Genomic DNA, 18,919 nt, shown 5'->3' with positions numbered 1-18,919 from the left:
ACATCACAGCAAGTTACTGTTCTTTTTACCACAGTTATCACTTCAGGCCGTAGCAGAGTCATCAGCTGGCGCTCATATGGCCTTATGCAGTTGTGAGCGCCGTAAAACCCTCTACTATAAAAAGAAAAAAGAAAAAAAGAGTCATCAGTTGACAAAGAAAGAAAGTTGGTTGATCTACATTACATTTAATTGCTTTCATTTTAAGAGTGGGCCCCAAATATTTTCAACCTACTTCACACCTTTTTTTTTTCAGAGAAAAAAAGGACTCCGCAAGTTCCTCTTTGACAAGATTCAAATCATATTATCAGGGAATAAACTATCAATACTAAGCAGTTCTGCTGGGTGAGTTTTAAATCTGAGCTGGCTTTGGGTCTAGCAAAGTGCTGGAAACTCAGGAATACACGACAAGTTGGCTCCAAGTACAAGCCAGCAGGTGAAAGAAAAAGCACAGCCTTCCCCAAGTTGAGTATTCACACATAACTCTGCTGTCATTTTTAAAAGTACAGTATATGCAGTTTTTACACTTTTTCAGGAGAGCCAACCCCCCCCCCCCAACTGAATGTTGTGACCAAGAAAACACACTCTTTGCAAGCATCCCAAGTCAATATTTTTAAGAATACAATTTTGATACATGTAATAACTTCTTTAACATTTCTAAAGCAAATGTTGTCTTCTTTATAACAACACCCAGTCTTTTGGCTATCCGGTAAAATTGTAAAAACTGCATAAACTGAACTTTTAAAAATGATGTCAGGGCTGAGAAGCGCATTGGTTGCATAAAGGCTATGGAACTATAACTTCCCGCACCATCTATTACGAGATTGTATTGTAAAGGCTACCACTACCAACCCTACATCCAAAGTCAGTAGCAGACGTTGATATTCAGAAGTCCAACCTCTTGAATAATGAATTATAATGTAATTTTGTGTTGACAGAGGAATCAAACCCATATACTGAATAATTACCGGTCAAAAGAAAATAAACTCCTGGAAATCTTCTTGCATCACAGTGCAAAAGCTGGTCTAGACGGCCAGATATTTAACAGTACAGACCCGCATGCAATGCCCTTTTATGCCGTATTTCCTTCCTTTCATGTCTAGACGGGAAAAGGGTAAAGGTAGCACACATTGAGGCATGTGTTCTGGTTTGCAAGGTTGTCCTAAGTGTTAAGAATAGAAACATGTGAGTGTCACGAAATGGTGGAATCAGGCTCTCGTCAATTTTTGGGCATGTAGAGTTATTTGTACCATCTTAAAGCTTATTCATTTGTCTTGCTTTGGATTAAAAAACCCCCATTTATCTGGAATAGAAGTCAAAATATTTGCAAATGAATGAGGTAGGGGTTACCTGGTTTTGGAGGTAAAATTAGTGAGAAAATGGTCCCCAAAAATGAGTTATTTCCTCAGCTTTAGAGTACGTGAAAACTGAAAATTTATACTTTTTTGTGCCTTTAATCGTTTTTCAATAAAATCAACACAGAAATGTGTTCTTTAATGGGCCTGAAAGGTGTTGAGCCAAAACACAAAAATTCAATAAAAATTCCCAAACCTGCGGAAAAATGCTAGTTTCTTGGCTTTCATTATTTTGACGCCTGATTTCACTACGCTGCATCACATATGTACATTGTGAAGATACACGAGCCATTAACAAAAATGTTGCGCGTTTGACTAAACTAAAAGCAAACCTGAGCTACTAAAAGTATCATTGATAAGTGATTTATGGTAGGGAGTATTTCTCAAAACTTTTGATGTGTCAATGAAAGGAAGACAGTTGAAAGCTGAACTATTTGTACATTTATTATAAATTATAAATTTCTATCTTGATACTATCAGCTCTTTCTTACTCTTGGGAATTAGAAGCACTTTATCGAAAAGCGGAATTTAGTACAATCGGTCTTGCTTGTTGTAGCAAGTCCAAATTTGGGTCTAAAGATCGCCCGAGACCTTCCAGCATAGCGATGGCTAAGATAATGGTGGCAAAACTTGACTCCAGTTGGATTTTGTGACGGCTGAGAACATCGAAGACTTCATGCATCAGTTCCGCGACCTTGATCTGGTGAGGACAAAGGTAACGAAAGAAAGTCAGTACTGTGACTCATCAGTGTTGAGCAGGTTTGTTAAAAATATGAATTAAGAAGGTATGTGAAAAACAATGTGAAAAATTACCTACAAATAATAATTTGTTGTAAAAGATACCAACATTTAAAAAATAGTTTGTTACATAGTGTTATGAAACTATGTAACAAATAACAATGACAGTATAGAAAGTTTGTAAAAAATAACTCTTGTCAAAGTTAATAACAAAAATTAATTGCAAAACTTCCAACAGCAGACAGCGGAATTGGCAAAATAGACAGAATTTAAAAAAAAAGAAGTTTCCTGTTCCAGCTACTGATCATGTCATCAGTAAGTAAAAGACAATAATAGAGACAAAATCTTACATCTGGTGACAATAACTGTGCTGTAAGTGTAAGCTGTTAAAACGCATTTTTATCTTCACAGCAGTCTAGAGAAAAAGAGTTTTTTTGTCATTTAAAAATAGGGTGATTCGAAATTTGAATTCGAATTTATTCAAAAACTAGTCACAGTTTCACTTTGATTTTTTCCACACAAATAGGGTAGCTGATCAGGCTTGCGATTTAGCAAATAAAAAATGTTGGCACCAAAATGAAAAAACGTGTTTTGTCAGCTTGCTGTGGTCTTCACCGGTCACTGAGAACGGACCAAAAACTGTGAGGTTTGAGCGGAAGTTTAATGAAATATTTTTGTGTTACTATACGTAATGCCTGTTGTTTTGAAATGTAAAAATGGGAAGGAACTATGTTGCGAATGTTGCAATAACGATTCTTTGATATCACCATTATTTCCCCTTCTTGCCACGTATCATATTGTCTCGTTTTGAATACACGAGATCTCATTAGAAAAGAAAAACAATAAATAAGTTTTTCCGGCAGGTAGGCGAGCAAAGATGTTGTGTTTCGTCTTCTTTATAAGTTTTAATCTTTTTATAATGTGAGGCAATATGCAGCCGTCACACTATAAATCGTTGACTCAGAGCTTGAAGTGATTATACATCCAAATTCCCTGTTTTGAGAAAAATGGATTTCTATGACAAGGAGTAAACAAAACAGAGCACACTATAGGACATACTCGTTGGGACCTACTGTTGTGGCAAAAGCACACAAAGGATTGCTTTTTCATTTGCTTACTGACACGGTACAACGCTATTTGAAAGCCATCATTTTGGCTAGTTTGGCAATCTGAATTTGGAAAAAACAGACACAGTCGAGTCAATCCTGAGGAAGCCTCAGCCAAAGATATTATTGCTGGGAAATGACAGCCAGAAGACAAAACTTTAAAATCCGTGCAGACTAATACATGTACAGTATAACATGGATAGCCCAAATTCGCTGGGACCGGCCTCGGTAGTTTGCATGATCTGTAGTTCGAGAGACATCTTACAAAGATAAAGAAGGAAAAAAAACCCCCAACCAGATTGCAGGCACTGTTCGACGGATGAATAATTTTGAGTCTTCTGTGTTCAACCTATCCATGTTATACTGTATACTAAACCAAAAAGTTTCTTGTTGAAGAGCACAGCAGAAAAAGATGAAAGATTAGACACTCACCTTGGATATACTTGACAAGTTCTGTCTGCCTTTCAACACCACCTGAGACATCTCTGTTCGGAAGAGGTTTTTGTCCGTGCAGTGATTGACGGCAGATTTAGACAGGAACAAGTCGGCCACGGCAACACCCTATGAAGAGAAGAATAAAATTGGTAATTGCACTACAATGCTGTCGTGAAGATCAAGTGAATTTTATGTCGATTATTTCTGTTTTCTGATTTCAATAAAGTTCTTATCTTTTTTTTTTTCTTTAAAAAAAAATAATGTTCTTATCTAAAAAAAAAATAATTAACTCACTTGCGACTGGGCCCTTTCACCAGTCACAAGCGTTGAAGACTGGCGTTTTTGGGGGTATTTCAATAAATCACCACAACTCTCAGAATTACCCTATTGTAATTATTTTTTGACACAGTAAAGTAACATTCAAGCTTAATCTAATACAAAAAACCAAAGTTGTCTAAGTCTAATACTTTAATTTGTATGATTTTTTAAAAATTGGCATGAATTTGATTTTCCAAAAAATTTCCAGAGACGTGACAAGTAGAATGAAATTCACTACAACAACAAAAATAAAAGTTCAAAGTGTTCTGGTTTGATTTGTATACATGTGCGAGTGTTTGGTGAAAATATAAAAGCTGGTCTGTGCATTGATTCAGACCCATACACTGAAAATACATAGACAGATGTACGGCACGACGTTGTGATTTCGTTGCGCGAAAAACAACACCGGTACTAGTGCTAGATCTAGCCCTAGAACTACGACTCGGGCCGTGTTCAGGTACATATCCAGGATCCTAACTATTAGACACATCATATTCTGAGACACTAAAACTAGTAAAACGTACAGAAGTATAGAAAACGGCGAAATTATGTGATTCTTGTTCATGCGACTTCTTCGACCGTTACTACGACGCGACTGTCGGATTACTATCAGCTGTATAGAAAAAAACAAAGCGCGAGTTCCGGTCTGTTCATCCCCAGTTGGGGTCACTGTCCTTCACCTTCAATAACTTAAAAACTACCAGCCCCAGAGATACGAAACGAAGTCTAAGTAGCTCAGGCTTGGCCAAACAAGGGTACGAGGCGGGTTTCGCGATCCGTGCGTGATTTGTAGAGCGAAAAAAAAATTCCAAAGTTGGTCACGCAGGGCTCGTGTGACCCGTCGCGAGCGTCGCGGCGGGGGTCACGCAACTGTTGTGTGACCCGTCTGAAGTGAGTTAAAAAATGCAGTGATAAAAGCAGAAAAAGACAAAAAGCCAGACTGTTCTTTGGCTCTGTATCCTATATTCTAATGGCTAGTATCCATTTTCTATAGAGTGAACTGGAGAAAGTCCCGTACCTGACAATACAAATATGTATCTCGACGTAGTGGAATCTGGCGCCGGTCAACTATGGGGCATATGGAGTTATTATAATTATTTTAAACCTGTTCATTTTCCGTGCTTTCGAAGAATCCCCCCCCCCACCAATAATTTTGAATAAAAGTTGAAATATTTGTGATTGAAAGAGGTGAGTGCCACCTAGTGTCAGAGGTAAAATAAGCGAGAAAATGGCCGCCAATTTGTGGTGAGTTCCAAAGCTTCAGTATTCTTGGAAACTGCACATTCACATTTTTTGTCCTTTTAATCAACACTTTTCAGTAGAATCCCCAAAGAAATGTGTTTTTAAATGATCATATAATGTGTTCAGCTAAAAAAAAATTCCACATAAATTGCCTTATGGGTGGTAAAAGGTCAGTTTTCCAAATTTCCCTATTTTGACGGGCGCCTGATAGCACCACGATGCCACACAAAAGTATTTGGTGAATGGAGCCTCAAATCTTTTAACTGCAAGTCCGACGCCATGCCTCTAAACTACAACACTCCCAATCTGAAGGAGAAAGTCTGAAGGAGACAACATTCAAAACATAACACAATAAAACATGTTTTCGTGTCGATAATAAGATTATGTTCCCTTTTATACCATTCTATGATGGAAAGTGTACTATTATTTTGTATTTGCTGCTGGGCTGGAGATTACAGGATGAAAGAAAGAAAAATTCGACAGAACCATTAAGAAAGCCAGCAAGATCTCTGAATATGATTTTACAAGAATTTATGAAATGTATAACACCGAAAGTATAAAAAAGGCAAAAAACATTATAAACGACTCATCACACCCCTTTCCATGAAAATTGCCAAATCATGAGGTGGCACCTATGTGCCTCTAAAAAGAAAGAAAGAAAGATATAAAAGAAGTTTTTTTATCATCGAGCATAAGGCTTTTGTCAGAATAGGCATCAATGTGTATTGCTCTTTCGGGTATGAATCTATATAACTCTAAAGGTCTTGTAATTAAATTCCTGCATGAGCTTGAATGATGCATCTGTGGGGATATGTACATTTTATCAGCTTTACTTCTCTTTTCATATTGACTTTTAATGAGAGTAATATATAAATAATTTTTTAAAATGTATGCATGCATGTGTTTTTACGGGCCTGTACAGCCAAGAAAAATTTCCCTCTGGGATAATAAAGTATTATCTTATCTTATCTGAAATGGTCATCTTACATCTCCCTTCACCACTGCGGTGAAGACCTCCATAAATTTGAGCCTGTCCTCGGGTTCCAGCGACGTGGTGATGCCGCAGTCCAGTAGCACCAGTCTCACGGCGGACTCCTCCATTGGCCGCACGTCCACCACCATCACATCCAGGGCATCCACCTCAACAACTGCAGTTTTCTGAAGTAATCAAACAGCAGCAGTAAGTCCGTTAAGTTTTAGTAAAGAGTTTTACGGCACTTGCAACACAATAAGGTCATATAAGTGCCCAAGATTAGAGGCGTTAGAAGAGAGTGATAAACACAAAAAAGAATGAGGAGAGATCAGGATGATAGATGTTTGATGGGAAAGAAGGAGTAAACCCCACCAGAGCTATCGCCAACCACCCACGCAGTAAGTCAGAAATGTTAGATGTGAAGTGTAATTGGTAACTGTATGAATCTTAAGTCCCTTTCAACACTGTTAGCGTTAGGATAGCGAAAAGTAATCCATTCTGTCAGAATGCCACTAAAACAGTGTGCATTGATTTTAGTACAGTGACTGAAACTGAAAAATGGGAAGCACATTACTGGCTACAGTATGGCTATTTTCCTCATAACTTTTCAGAGAGCTTTGTATGATTGCGAGAGAATGTGCCAGAGACACAGAGTACGTGTGTGTGTATGAGCACGTATGTGTGTACAATGTGTGTGTATGTGTATGGTGTGCGTGTGTGTTTTAGTGTGTGACCAACCTTATGTAAAACTCTTATAAGTCAGAAAACACACACACACACACACACACACACACGCGCACACACATACACACACACACACACACACGTTTATGCCATTTCCTTCCAGGAAGCCCATAATCATTCAGTTTGGCAGCTTAGGATATAATCTGGATAAATTTATACCATCTGAGAACAACTTTAGTCTTTTTTTAGCTTTAATAAGTGTTTAATGGCACTTGCAACACAATTAGGTCATATCAGTGCTGAAGATTAGAGATGTTAGTTGAGATTACCATACAAAGGCAAAAAGGAGGAGAGATATGAATGATAGATGTTTGATAGGAAAGAAGGAGCAAACCACACCAGAGCTCCTGCCACCCATCCACATAAAGACAACTAAAACTCTTTCTAGCTCTTTTTTAAACTGTACATAAAAATTTTTAAAAAAGTAGAACTACAAATGTCTCAACAGAGTCTTGCAGGCCCCATTCACTGCCCCAAAGAAGGCAGGCCAGTGTACAGATTTGGGTTAACCAAGTTCATCTGTTTCATATGTATGAAGATATTTTGTGGGTAGTTGGCGGGTGCTCTGATGTGGTTTGCTTCTTCTTTCCAATCAAACAACTATTGTCGTTATCTCGCCACCTTTTTTGTCCCGTATGTAACACCTTTTATTTTCAGCACATATCTGACCTTTTAATTGTGTTGCTAATACTGTAAAACTCTTATCAAAACTTAAATCAATAAAGACGTTCTGAATGAACGACACAGATGGTAAGTTTGGTGTAGAGACATGACAAAACGTTGAGTTGCGAACTTAGTACAGACAAATTAATGTTTATTCACAAGCGCCTTATATATATATATATATACATGTGCGCATTAATTATAAAACAGCATAGGTTTAACTGGACTTTTTTTAACGTAGGTGTTGTGCAACTAAGTCGCTACAATGGTTACCAGACACAGAGGGGTGTGACAGTTACCTCCTTGTGGAACGACTCCAGATTCTGAACCAGCAAGTTCCCAGGGTGAAGGTCAGCGTGAACTAAGTTGTCGACAAACACCTGAGGAACCACCACCACAGACGTCATCACATCATGCATGTACGTCACAAACATGCAAGATACTACAATTTCAATACAAAAGAACTGCATAAGCTATCTACCAGACCAGACCATCAACGATTTATTTATAGAGGCACCAGCCATCCATGTCCAGGTGCTGTTTTAGCCTCTTTTTCCTGTAATCGGATTAATAATATCTTTTTGCCAATTTATTGGTTCCGCTTCTATGTACCCCATATCTATGGTTCTCAACCTGGAAATCGCCTATAATTCGCTGTAGTTGTCTCCCCCCCCACTCCCCCTCATCACCCCCCCCCCCTCATAGTGTCATCATTTATGTTACCGTCTATTTTTATCGATAACACGTTTATGGATTAAGGGCAATAAGCTATCTACAAAAACAATAACAAAGACTCATGGAAATCTATTACTATCAAACCAAGAATCTCACTAACACCAGAAAATCTACTACCAGTTCTGTACATATTAAATTCTTTAGGAAGACACATTACTTAATTAATCAAATAAAGTGCACATTCCAAAAAGGTGAAACTGTATGAAGATCCTACCCCCCCTCAATGAAACTCATGATTCCACTGCAAGGACAATAAAGTATTATCTTATCTTGTTATAACTCTCATTTACCAAACTAGTCTGACCACACTACTAGCTGATCTCATACATTACCATGCGCATGAGAAGGTCCATGCCAAGTTTGGCCAGATGTTCCCGGAGTTCTGTAGGATAACTGTGGTCACTGACCACCTGACCGACGCTGATCCCCTCCTGACACACGAGACAGAGAGACACAATACAGTTGAAATTCTCAAAGGTGACTGTTCATTGTTGAGGAGTAAAGTAATTGTCTTAGACAGGTGGATGTCTTGGACAGTGTCATTATAATATACAACACTTTGCGGTCACTTGGTGCAATACAGAGCCAGTGAAAATTATCCGTTCCAGTCACCTGGCACAGTTCTGCGTCGGGCCCGAAAAGTCCATTGCAGTCGCTCTCCTGGCTGGGTGACCAGGTGGGGTATTTTGTACTACCGATTGTGTGATTGCAGAGTGTTAGAAAACACAAGGTGGAAAGTAGTAAATTATTCAGGTGACTGTCTTGGATAAGTGACCAGTAGGGCAGGTTTGGCTGCACATGATTTACTCAGCAACCATTTGCTCATTATTTATCAGATCCTCTATTTCTTTGTCAAAGTATAGTATGGGTTAATTGTTAAAATTAGCCCAGTAGAGTCAAGCAAGAGATGGGTCAGTTCCTTCTTCAAACCAATATTAACCATTAGAGAAAGTATATATGACAACCTTGTGAACATGTGTTCACATGAGTCCACAGGCTTGTATGCTTTTGGGTTGATTAAAAGTCGGGAAGGTTTCTGCTTCAGAAGCCAATGACAGAACTAGATCAATTTCCTGATCAGACGGATCTATAAAATACATGTAGGCATATTTTTGTTTTGATAAGGCACAAACTCAAATCACACTTAAGGTTGCAGGCTGAACAGTTTAAATACTCTCTGAGCGGCGGAAAATTAAACCTTTTTAAAAATGGTATGAATTAAAACAGACAAATTAGTTGAAATAAATAAAATAGAGTTGAAATAATATCAAATCAAGTCATGACAATTTTGGTTCTGTCAGAGGCGAATAGCATCTTTCCTTGGTAACAAATTTGTTTATGTTTGGAGCAAGGTTTTGTGTTATGGAGATTCTCAGGATAGGCCACCTAAAATTCTCTCAAGAGCCAGTAATGATAGTGTGCTGGGCCAGATGTAGCCTGCAGGCCTTGAGTTTGCCACATGTGTATTTGGGAGAAGCACAGTAGAATAACTGAGTGGCAGCACGGAATTACTGACAGAACGAAATCTTCAGAGAAAGAACTCCTTTCCAGCTCGTTGCCCATACTTAACACTCTTCCCATGAACAAGGCAATCTTCTATTTTAGTTTCCTCACTTATGTACATATGTCTACTGTTGATCATCACTCTTGCACTTCATGTCTGCATGATAAAAGTGAAGGAACAGTGTCCATGGAAATACATTTTTTGTTGTTGCAAATTTGAAGTCTGCTCATGAGGAAGGCAACGCCTCAACTGGCAAGACATGTAAATTTTTATGGAGTCGTTTATAGCTCTATGAGCAGGACAAGTGCAAACTTCCAAATTGCATTGATCATATTTTGCCAACATTTACAACTTACAGGCTTTGAGTTGAGCTGCTTTGAAGCATATGCCAAAAGATGGACATTTCTCTCTTTGAAGTTTCTTGTAAGAACATGAAAACTTTCAAGAGACAAATAGCAGCAATAAATAGCAGCAAGAGATTGAAAGAAAGAGCTTACAAACCAAGTCATACATTTTTTCCTCCAATTAAAATGACTTACTTCAAATGTTTCCACCAAAATGTTTCGACGCACCAAGGCAGGAATGGGTTGAGGAACACGAATGCTTGAGACATTATGGAAATTGCGAGTAAAACGCTGGAGATTTCGGGCCTCGTGTCTCATGTCCAGCTAAAAAAAAGAAAAAAGAAATATGAAACCTGTGAACCTAAAGGATCTTTGCTACAAATAATTAGGTTGACACAGTAGACCAAAGAACACTGGTACAATCAGTACAATTATTTGAGTTTGCAAAATATTTCTTGAATAAACTCACTGACCGTTGGTTCAGTAATCATCACATTATACTGGTGTTATCATTACCGTATGTCCTCGCTTGTAATACAAACGATAAAAAAAAAAAAGTGAGGTCGAAAAGTATATCCCTGACCTCCACATTGAACGTTAGTTTTTCAAAAGTCTGGACATTACAACACATCATGGTGTCTTGTTTGTAGAACTTTCCACTCCAGTCTCACAGACTAAATCAGTCTCAAGGCAACAACCACAACAACTGCCGTAAGTTGACAAAACGCCTTTTTTTCATTTTGGCGCCAAAATTTTTTATTGACTAAATCAAAAGCCTGATCAGTTTCATTACTTGTGGGTAAAAGTCAAAGTGAAACTGTGACCAGTTTTTGAATAAATTCGAATTCAAATTTCAGAAGAACTCTATTTTTCAATGGTTGCGCTGACAAAAAAACTCTTTTTCTCGAAAATGCTGTGAATAATAAAATGGCGTTTTGTCATACGTCAGCTTACGGCAGAGTTGTGAAAGACAAGATAGTATATTTTGACGTCTGACTACTACTTGACTTCATGCATATTGCAGCTCCCCAACCCAGTCAGAATTTCACCCTGTATTATATCGTCGCTGCCGTGATAAGGTCGGATAAGTGACAATGGGTAAATTTTTCAGGAGAATGAAAAAAACTGATTTATTCAAAGGATGGCTTAGAGTCATCCGATTTTCATACTGTTAAAAAAGCTCACTTTTCGTTGTTTATTTGAATATAAATTTTTAACCAGTATATGAAATGTGTGTAGAAATTGTTTTATGAAAAAAAAAAAGCAAAATAATTTTGCAGTTATCTGATCTTATCACGATGGCGATAATAAGCGCAATCTACCAAATTGGTCAGTTTTTTGTAGTTACAGTATACTCCCCCCCTTTCCTCTACCCCGCAACTGTATTTGAGATACTGGAATATATTGAACTTCATCGCAGATTTGCCTATGGTAACATAAGGTACCGTGACATTTCTTCACACAATAGAAAAAATGTTTTCCCACAGTTTGTACCTGTCTATTCATGGTCTCCGAAAACTCTTGCACGCACTGGTTGAGGTTGACCCAGTGAAGTTTGGGAAATAGTTTTGTGAGGTACTTCGCCGTTGCCGCCATCAAAACCAGGTCTCGGTGGAATGTCTCTCGTATGTTGGGATGAAGCACCTGGCGGAGGCATAAATGAAGATTCTTTGTACAACACAGTTCAGAAATAGCTTTTCAAGTCAAAAGAGCTGAAGTGACTGCTCAAACACTGAAAGCAAGGTAAAATCTAAGGAAGGAAATCTTAACTAACTTCAACTCCCAGTGTGGTAAAGTCTCTCTCTTGCCCTTTTTAACTCCCAGTGGAGCACAGGCCATCAACAACATTACTCCAGCGAAGCCTGTCCTGAGCATCCTTTTCTATCTGTTTCCATGATGTCCCCGCTTTTTCAATTTCAGCTTGTACCACTCACCTCCATGTCATCTTTGGTCTTCCCTTCTTTCGTTTTCCTTGTGGGTTCCGCATTAAAGCTTGCCTGATGATGCTTGACGGGGGTCTCCTCAGGGTGTGTCCAATAGTGTGGTAAAGTAAAATAGCAAATGCGGGCAGTTGGCAGGTTCTGTGGTGTGGTTTGCTCCTTCTTTTCTATAAAACATCTTTGATCCTTATCTCTCCTAGTTCATTACTGCATTTGTTACTCTCTTGTACACCTCTAATCTTCGGTACTTGTATGAGAAGTTTCTTTTAGGTCTCCACTCACTTGACATTGCACTATCAGTGGTACGCATTAAAACAGAGTTCCTGCTTTTTTAATAAAACAAAGCAAAAAGGTGGGAAGACTTTTGAATTTGTTCATGGGGCTCGAAAAGGATCATAAACTTTAGACTAGACAGAGTTATTCATGAACTAGATTTTTTTTTTCATCCTAATGAATATTAAATTTCTTTGGATATATGTAAACTATGCTCTAAAATGCTCAGACCCCTAAAACCCACTAATTAAGAACCAAGAGAAATTTCTCGAAGTAAAAAAGGACGTATCACAAACAATATTGGGGAAAAGCCTTTTTAAAGAGAAGTCATACATCGATATATCTTAAGACAAGAAATCAAATTGTTTGGACACGCTATGAGAAAAAGGACCACAACAGCCACCCTGAAAGGCCTATAACATGGGATTTAATTGATTCGAAGCAAGAGGAAGATCAAGAAGAAAAAGGATCAACAGAAAAAAGAGACCCTCCAAATCACAACATAACATGTTAACATTTAAAAAAGCAACACACCTTAACCCATGTCCAACAACTGCATCCCCTCTAAACACTTTGCAGTACAAGGGAACAGAAAAACTAAAACTTATAACTCACGAGTACAGACTTACATGCTCTAGAAGTCCACAAAAATGACTGCCTTCTTCTTAAGACTATCAGTAGATCCTAAAAAACAATTCCCCCCATTTTCATTAACCCTGAATACCAGAGAGGGTTTGGCAATTGATAACAGTTCCGGCCTTCACCTTGATGGCCACAGGAATGACATCTGACGTCCCCGGGTCTGAGTTATTTGTGTTAGCCGTTGAAAGCGCATCGGTGTGGCTGTCCACTGGGAGAGATGCCACTTCAACACCTGTCAAACGAAGTTCATGAAATAATTTGCGCGAAAAGGGGGGGGAATTGTTTTTTAGGGGGGGGGAGGTGGCAACAAACAGGATAAGAAATATGAAACCAGTACTACTGACAACACTATTACACTATTTTGACCCACAGCAACACAGCTTAATGTTTTATGAAGTGATAAAGATAGGGAAAAGGCTGAATAAAGGCTGTAGCTTTAATGCGGACAGTGCAAAGCCACAGTTGAGATTGAAATAAGCTAAGGAAAATCTACAGTCCACATAAAAATAAAATACTTCATAAGTAAATTATAAAAGAGAGATAGTAAATAAGAGTCACAACCTGTCCTAATGGCCACCTGTCCAAGCAATCACCTGTAAAAATGATCATTTCCTGCTTATCCCCTTGTATTTTTTTCAATATAATAATGACACTGTCCATGATGCACACCTTGTCTAAGACAACCGCTTTCTTCTCAGCAGTAAGTCTTTGTCTTGGGCAATTTTGTTGAAATAGAAGTAATATTCCGTGAAATCCTTTGAATTGTCAAAATATTTAAAAGCAAATGTAATGACTGAAAATAAAATAGTAACATATTTCATAGAATGAAAACATGTGCAATGAACACGAAGGCTGAAACTAGGCAGAAGTCAAAATCTCACCTTCTTCATAAAAAATTTGATGATCATCTTCATCCCTTATTTCTTTCGTAATTTCACTTGATGCAAAGGATGAAGGAATGCTCCCTTTGTAGACCTGAGGACAATAATCATGTTCATTTAGTTTCATGGCTTTGCTCTAGTCAGACAAAGATAAAAAGAGGAACACTTTTCAAAGCTTTACTTATCACAACTGTCCTACGTGGAGTGTAAGAAAAAAAAAAAGAAACATCTGGCAGACAATCCCTTTATTACAGAAGGTTTTAAAATCATATTCATAAAACTGCACAACAAAATAATGTCTCATTTTCTTTGTCATCCCACCTTTCTGCAAATAGTCATGCCAGTGTATAGTATGATTAGGCTGGTGCTGTGACCCAAGTATTATATTTTTGTCAAATATTTTCAAGATTAACAAACACGTATAATCATTTTTTTCAAATATTTTCAAGACTGATGAACCCATATTTCCATTCCAACACGGATTACTAATTGAGAGATACTGATAATTTCAATTCATGTTTTCAAGGGCAAAGCAACACCTCCTCCCAGTCTCCGGATTGCTAACACAAAAGCAAATGATAAGGCTCTTTTAATTTCAAACAGGTGGTTGAAGCAGTACAATACTGGTGTTGACAATAGTAATCTCTTGTCTGAAAAACAAGGGCAGTGGGAAAGGAAAGGAAAAAAATATACCTGAGGCCTAAGTATCACAGCAAAATCTCTGTCTTATGCATAAACCCTGTGAAATTATCCGAGCAGTCATTTCCCCATCCAGTTTATCGACCTACGCGGGATGAACAAACTCTATACAACAATCTACATGTAAGAAAAGTTCTGCAAAGGTTTTCTTAGGCCTATAGCTCAGAGGACAAGTAAGTGTAACTGTATGGGTTTAAAATCCTGATCAACATTTTTTAGGTTATTTAAGAGGCGGCACCTCTGAATTTAACGTCTGTCTCCGACAGAACCAAGCCAAACGGGTTGAGAGCCATGAAAACTCCACAAAACGACTTGAGTTCAAGAATGCCCTCTTTGAGTTTCAAACCAAGTTATCCATTCTTTAGTCCAGTATGATTATTATCTGAGCTAAAGGAGCATCCCTCAGAGGTTTATCGATAAGACAAAATCACCTGAGCAATACATCCAGACCCGATTGGCTCCTGTTTTTCTTGCAGTCCCAAGATCAACCGCCAATTGCTGCCGAACGCTTCTTTCAAAGTCTCCACCGTGTGTGACCAGGCGTGAGGTCGCACTCTGTGGTGGAGACGAGAGAAACACTCACAAAAATCGGGGGAGAACAGGTCTCGTCTTGTGCTTGCCCACTGACCCAGTTTGATGAACGTTGCACCAGACCGTTCTGTTGCTCGGTACAACAAACTCAACCAGAGTTGAAAGCAAGACACATGAAGATCTGAAATGATTGTAATGAAGAAATGAGTCTATGATATATAATATATATCTCAAATATATACTTAAGGTAGTGCAGCAAATGTCAACAACTTATTAAATAGAAATTTGGAGAAACAATAATTTTGATAATTAAATGCAATTTTAAAGGAGGCCTCAGCTACCGTACGTGTATCTACCACTTCCTCCAAAATTTAATTTAAGAATTGTAGTAATTTGCCATGACTTGAATTAATTAGAAAATAATTTCTTTTGTGTATGCCAAGAACATGAAAAGCAAAAAATTACACAAAATGAGCTTCTTTTATAAATTATCTACAGCATATGTTTGACTAAATTTTACATCTAAAAAACCGTCTTACATGAGTATTTTTTATTTTGTCAGCATATGATGAAACTTGAAAAAAGATACATAGCAACAACAAAAAAAACTAGTAGAAAAACAATGATCCATTCCTAACACTGCACCCATTAATTTTCCCCTAGTCCCTAACACTAACACAATACAAAATAAAAAGTAAAGACTTATAAAATGTGTGGTACTGTGGTGAAATCAGGCACTCATCAAAATAATGCAACGACAATTTCCGGCCCATTGGGCAACTTTTAGCAACTTTTTGTTGTTTTTGATTTCAAAACCTTTAATAGTTTATAGCCATTAAAAAATATATATATATTTCTGTGTGTATTTTACTGAAAAACGTAGATCAAAGACACAAAAAATGTAAATTTTCAGTTTCCAAGGACACCCAAAGGACGTCACCAAAGTTTGGCAGCCACTTTCTCATTAACTGTTCTTCTGACAACTCATCGCCTCGAACTATTTTGTCCAAAGAGTCCTCTTTACTAAGATAAGATAAGATAGTACTTTATTATCCCAGAGGGAAATTTTTCTGGGCCGTAGTGCACCGTAAAAACACATGTGCAGGTATACATTAAAACATTTAAATTTTAATATATTACTCTCATTAAAATTAAATACGAAAAGAGAAGTAAAGCTGACAAAATGTACATTCACATCAGATGCATCATTCAACCAAATGCAGGAACTTTATTACAAGACCTTTGGAGCTATATAATATAAACATACTCTAAAGAGCAACGCACATCTTATGCTTTAAATTCTGACAATAACCTTATATTATGCTAGATGGTAAAAAACTTCTTTTATATCTTTCTTTCTTTGTTTTTGGAGGTACATATCTGCTGCTGCGTGATCTTAAAATTTGTGTGGAAAGGGTCGTTTATAATACTTTTTATCTTTCTTATAAATGTGGTGTTATACATTTCATCAATTTTAGTAAAATCATATCTTGAGATCTTGTTGGCTAATGGTTCAGTCAAACTTTTCTTTACCTTACAATTCCCAGCCCAGCAGCAAAAATACAAAATAATAGCACACTTTCAATAATCTTATATCAACATGGAAAGTTCTTAAATTCCTTAAAAGGAATATTCTTTTATTAATTTTTTAATGCTCAAGAGCAGCGTGAGGATGCCAGTCAAGTTTGTTATCAATTGTTACTTTTATATTAAGTGTACAGTTTGGACAAAATGGTTCTGAGGCGACGAACAGGTGACCCCCACCTCCTTCAATCGCAAATATCTCCAAATGCTTAAAAAATGACGAGTGCCTGATTCCACCGTGTCGTGACCCACACATTCCTGTCTCCACTCACATGACACGGGATACAACACCAAAAGTGGGAAGAACAGGACGGACAGATGGATGGCCCTCAGACACAGAAGCAGCCTTTCTACGATCCTCTCTTGCAAAGACGGACAGAACTGCTCATCCTTCTTCACCATAATGACAGCGTTGTCCATCGTCTCACATTGAGCAACGTAGAACAGGTGGTTAAATACCTTAAATGGAAACTTTGTAAACATTTCACTGCTGATACATGCAACTGGAACGCCCAGGAGTAAAGATGAAATACACACTCGCATTCTTTGACCAATTTTCACACTGCTTCTATTTCCAACGATGAAAGACACTTTGTTCCTTAACGTCAATTGAGTGGTTTTCATTAACATTCTTTGGATATGAGATGGCACACCAGTGTGGAAAGAAGTGGAAGTCAAAATACGTCGAACAGGAGACATCATCCGGGCAGGCTGAGACTATGCACATGACCAGCCCCTCTGACCTAGGCTAGTCTTGCGACAGACCCAATACTAAAGACGTATCTGGCCACAGCTAGATACATCATGGTGTGAGTGTGCGCAGTACCTTCAGAGTAGACGCAGCATCACCCCCACAATAATGTGCTCTACAACACTGATGTTCGGAGAAGTCTGTTTACTTCTGACTTCTCACCTCCTAGAACACTGCAACCTTGCAATAGAAGAACAGTGATTATAAATTAGTTTGATCATTCTTTTAGAACAATTATTATCTTCCCTTATTTATTAAGTTACCAGCCGTTGTCTTGTATGCTGTGAGAACCAGAAAAAGAACGAGGAAAAATGGGAAAAGGTCTCCTCGGAGTTCGGAAACAAAGAAAAGACCAATGTTACAATATAGGTCTTTGCCTTTATGACTGCTGATGCTGTAGAATCCAGTTAAAGATGATATCGCTATTGGCATACATGATACAATTTCAACATCGAGAAGAGGGTCACATCACGCAACTTTTAGTTCGGACAAAGCCAAGCAGCAGGGTAATGACCCAACAGCCAACAACCCACTTGTTTGTTTCTATGCTGGGCCTAGTGGAGAGAGGCGAGAGGTCTATTAATGGGTGGGGTGTGACTAGAATCTAGTTCGAACAGTCAAATTATTTTACCCCGATGATGTTTCGTTGATACACCGTTCGCTATTTTTGCTGAGCTTTTCATACATTATCTCAATCATCAGTCGAAGCAGCTCTCTGGTTGAAGTTAGCCAAGACCGCCACCCAGGAGAAAAGATAAGACTAGGAGGTCTTGGAAAGTGTCATGATAAGGGGAAAAAAACGTCAGAGGGGACATGGGAAGTCGTGATTGTCAAGGAAGAACAGCATACTAGATCTAGTCTAGTATACTTTACTAAAGTACTTTACAGCAGATCCGAATGTAAAAAAAAAAGAAGAAATAACCAGCAGTCGGGCAAGGAGTTTAGAACTTACTTTTAATCTCCTTGCAGTCGGGTCAACACAAACACAGAATATTGGCAACCAGTTGTCTTCCCATCTTGTTGTTCTGTGCCTCTCTTACTCTTAGTGATGCTCCCCTCAGCATCAGGACTGTCCATTCTGGATGTCTCTCATCTTTTCCTGTCTGATTCAGTCTTTACCCCCTCCTTCAACTCTTGTAGCTGTAGGCAGGCTCTTGTTGAAATCCAGGGGCAACTTTCGAAATTATTTATTTTGCATAGAAGGGCCCCAACATCATTTTAAAAACCAAACGTACAATTATCCTCGCGAAAAATTGAAGGACAACTAACAAATATCTTGACACCCCAGTGCATGAACAATTTAAAAAAAGAATAAATCATTAAACAAATACATGTATCATGAGCTTTCGTCGCAAAAGGATAACCATTGCTTCACCATCTGTCTTTGATCATTTGGCAGGTAGGTGAGAGGCTGGAAGACATAATTAAACCAAGCTGCTTGTTACTTGAAAAAGGGCCTATCTG

The 18,919-nt window shown here is 38.1% G+C and overlaps 1 protein-coding gene across 1 annotated transcript; it reads right to left on the bottom strand.

Moving 5' to 3' along the window:
- Positions 1-1,582: 1,582 nt before the first annotated feature.
- LOC101864106 (uncharacterized aarF domain-containing protein kinase 2) lies at positions 1,583-18,815 on the bottom strand. Its single transcript, XM_005110978.3, has 11 exons — positions 16,977-18,815; positions 15,021-15,301; positions 13,891-13,984; positions 13,132-13,241; positions 11,649-11,798; positions 10,350-10,478; positions 8,639-8,737; positions 7,871-7,951; positions 6,179-6,349; positions 3,629-3,757; positions 1,583-2,052 (listed from the first exon to the last, which is right to left on the bottom strand). Exons 1-11 carry the CDS (start codon positions 17,404-17,406, stop codon positions 1,864-1,866), a joined length of 1,863 nt encoding a protein of 620 aa, XP_005111035.1. The 5' UTR covers positions 17,407-18,815; the 3' UTR covers positions 1,583-1,863.
- Positions 18,816-18,919: the final 104 nt, after the last annotated feature.

This window comes from Aplysia californica, unplaced genomic scaffold, assembly GCF_000002075.1.
Source record: "Aplysia californica isolate F4 #8 unplaced genomic scaffold, AplCal3.0 scaffold00978, whole genome shotgun sequence".
Taxonomy (NCBI): Eukaryota; Metazoa; Mollusca; class Gastropoda; order Aplysiida; family Aplysiidae; genus Aplysia; species Aplysia californica.
The sequence above is the reverse complement of the archived record's forward strand: the minus strand, read 5'-3'. Positions and strand labels throughout refer to the sequence as shown.

Coding starts and splice junctions, on each gene's coding strand:
- LOC101864106 (XM_005110978.3), bottom strand. CDS start 17,406: ATGATGTCTCCTGTTCGACGTATTTTGACTTCCACTTCTTTCCACACT. Junction 11,799..13,131: donor TCATTCCTGTGGCCATCAAG/GTGAAGGCCGGA, acceptor TGCCTCCGCCAG/GTGCTTCATCCCAACATACG. Junction 6,350..7,870: donor TGGAGTCGTTCCACAAGGAG/GTAACTGTCACA, acceptor TGATTACTTCAG/AAAACTGCAGTTGTTGAGGT.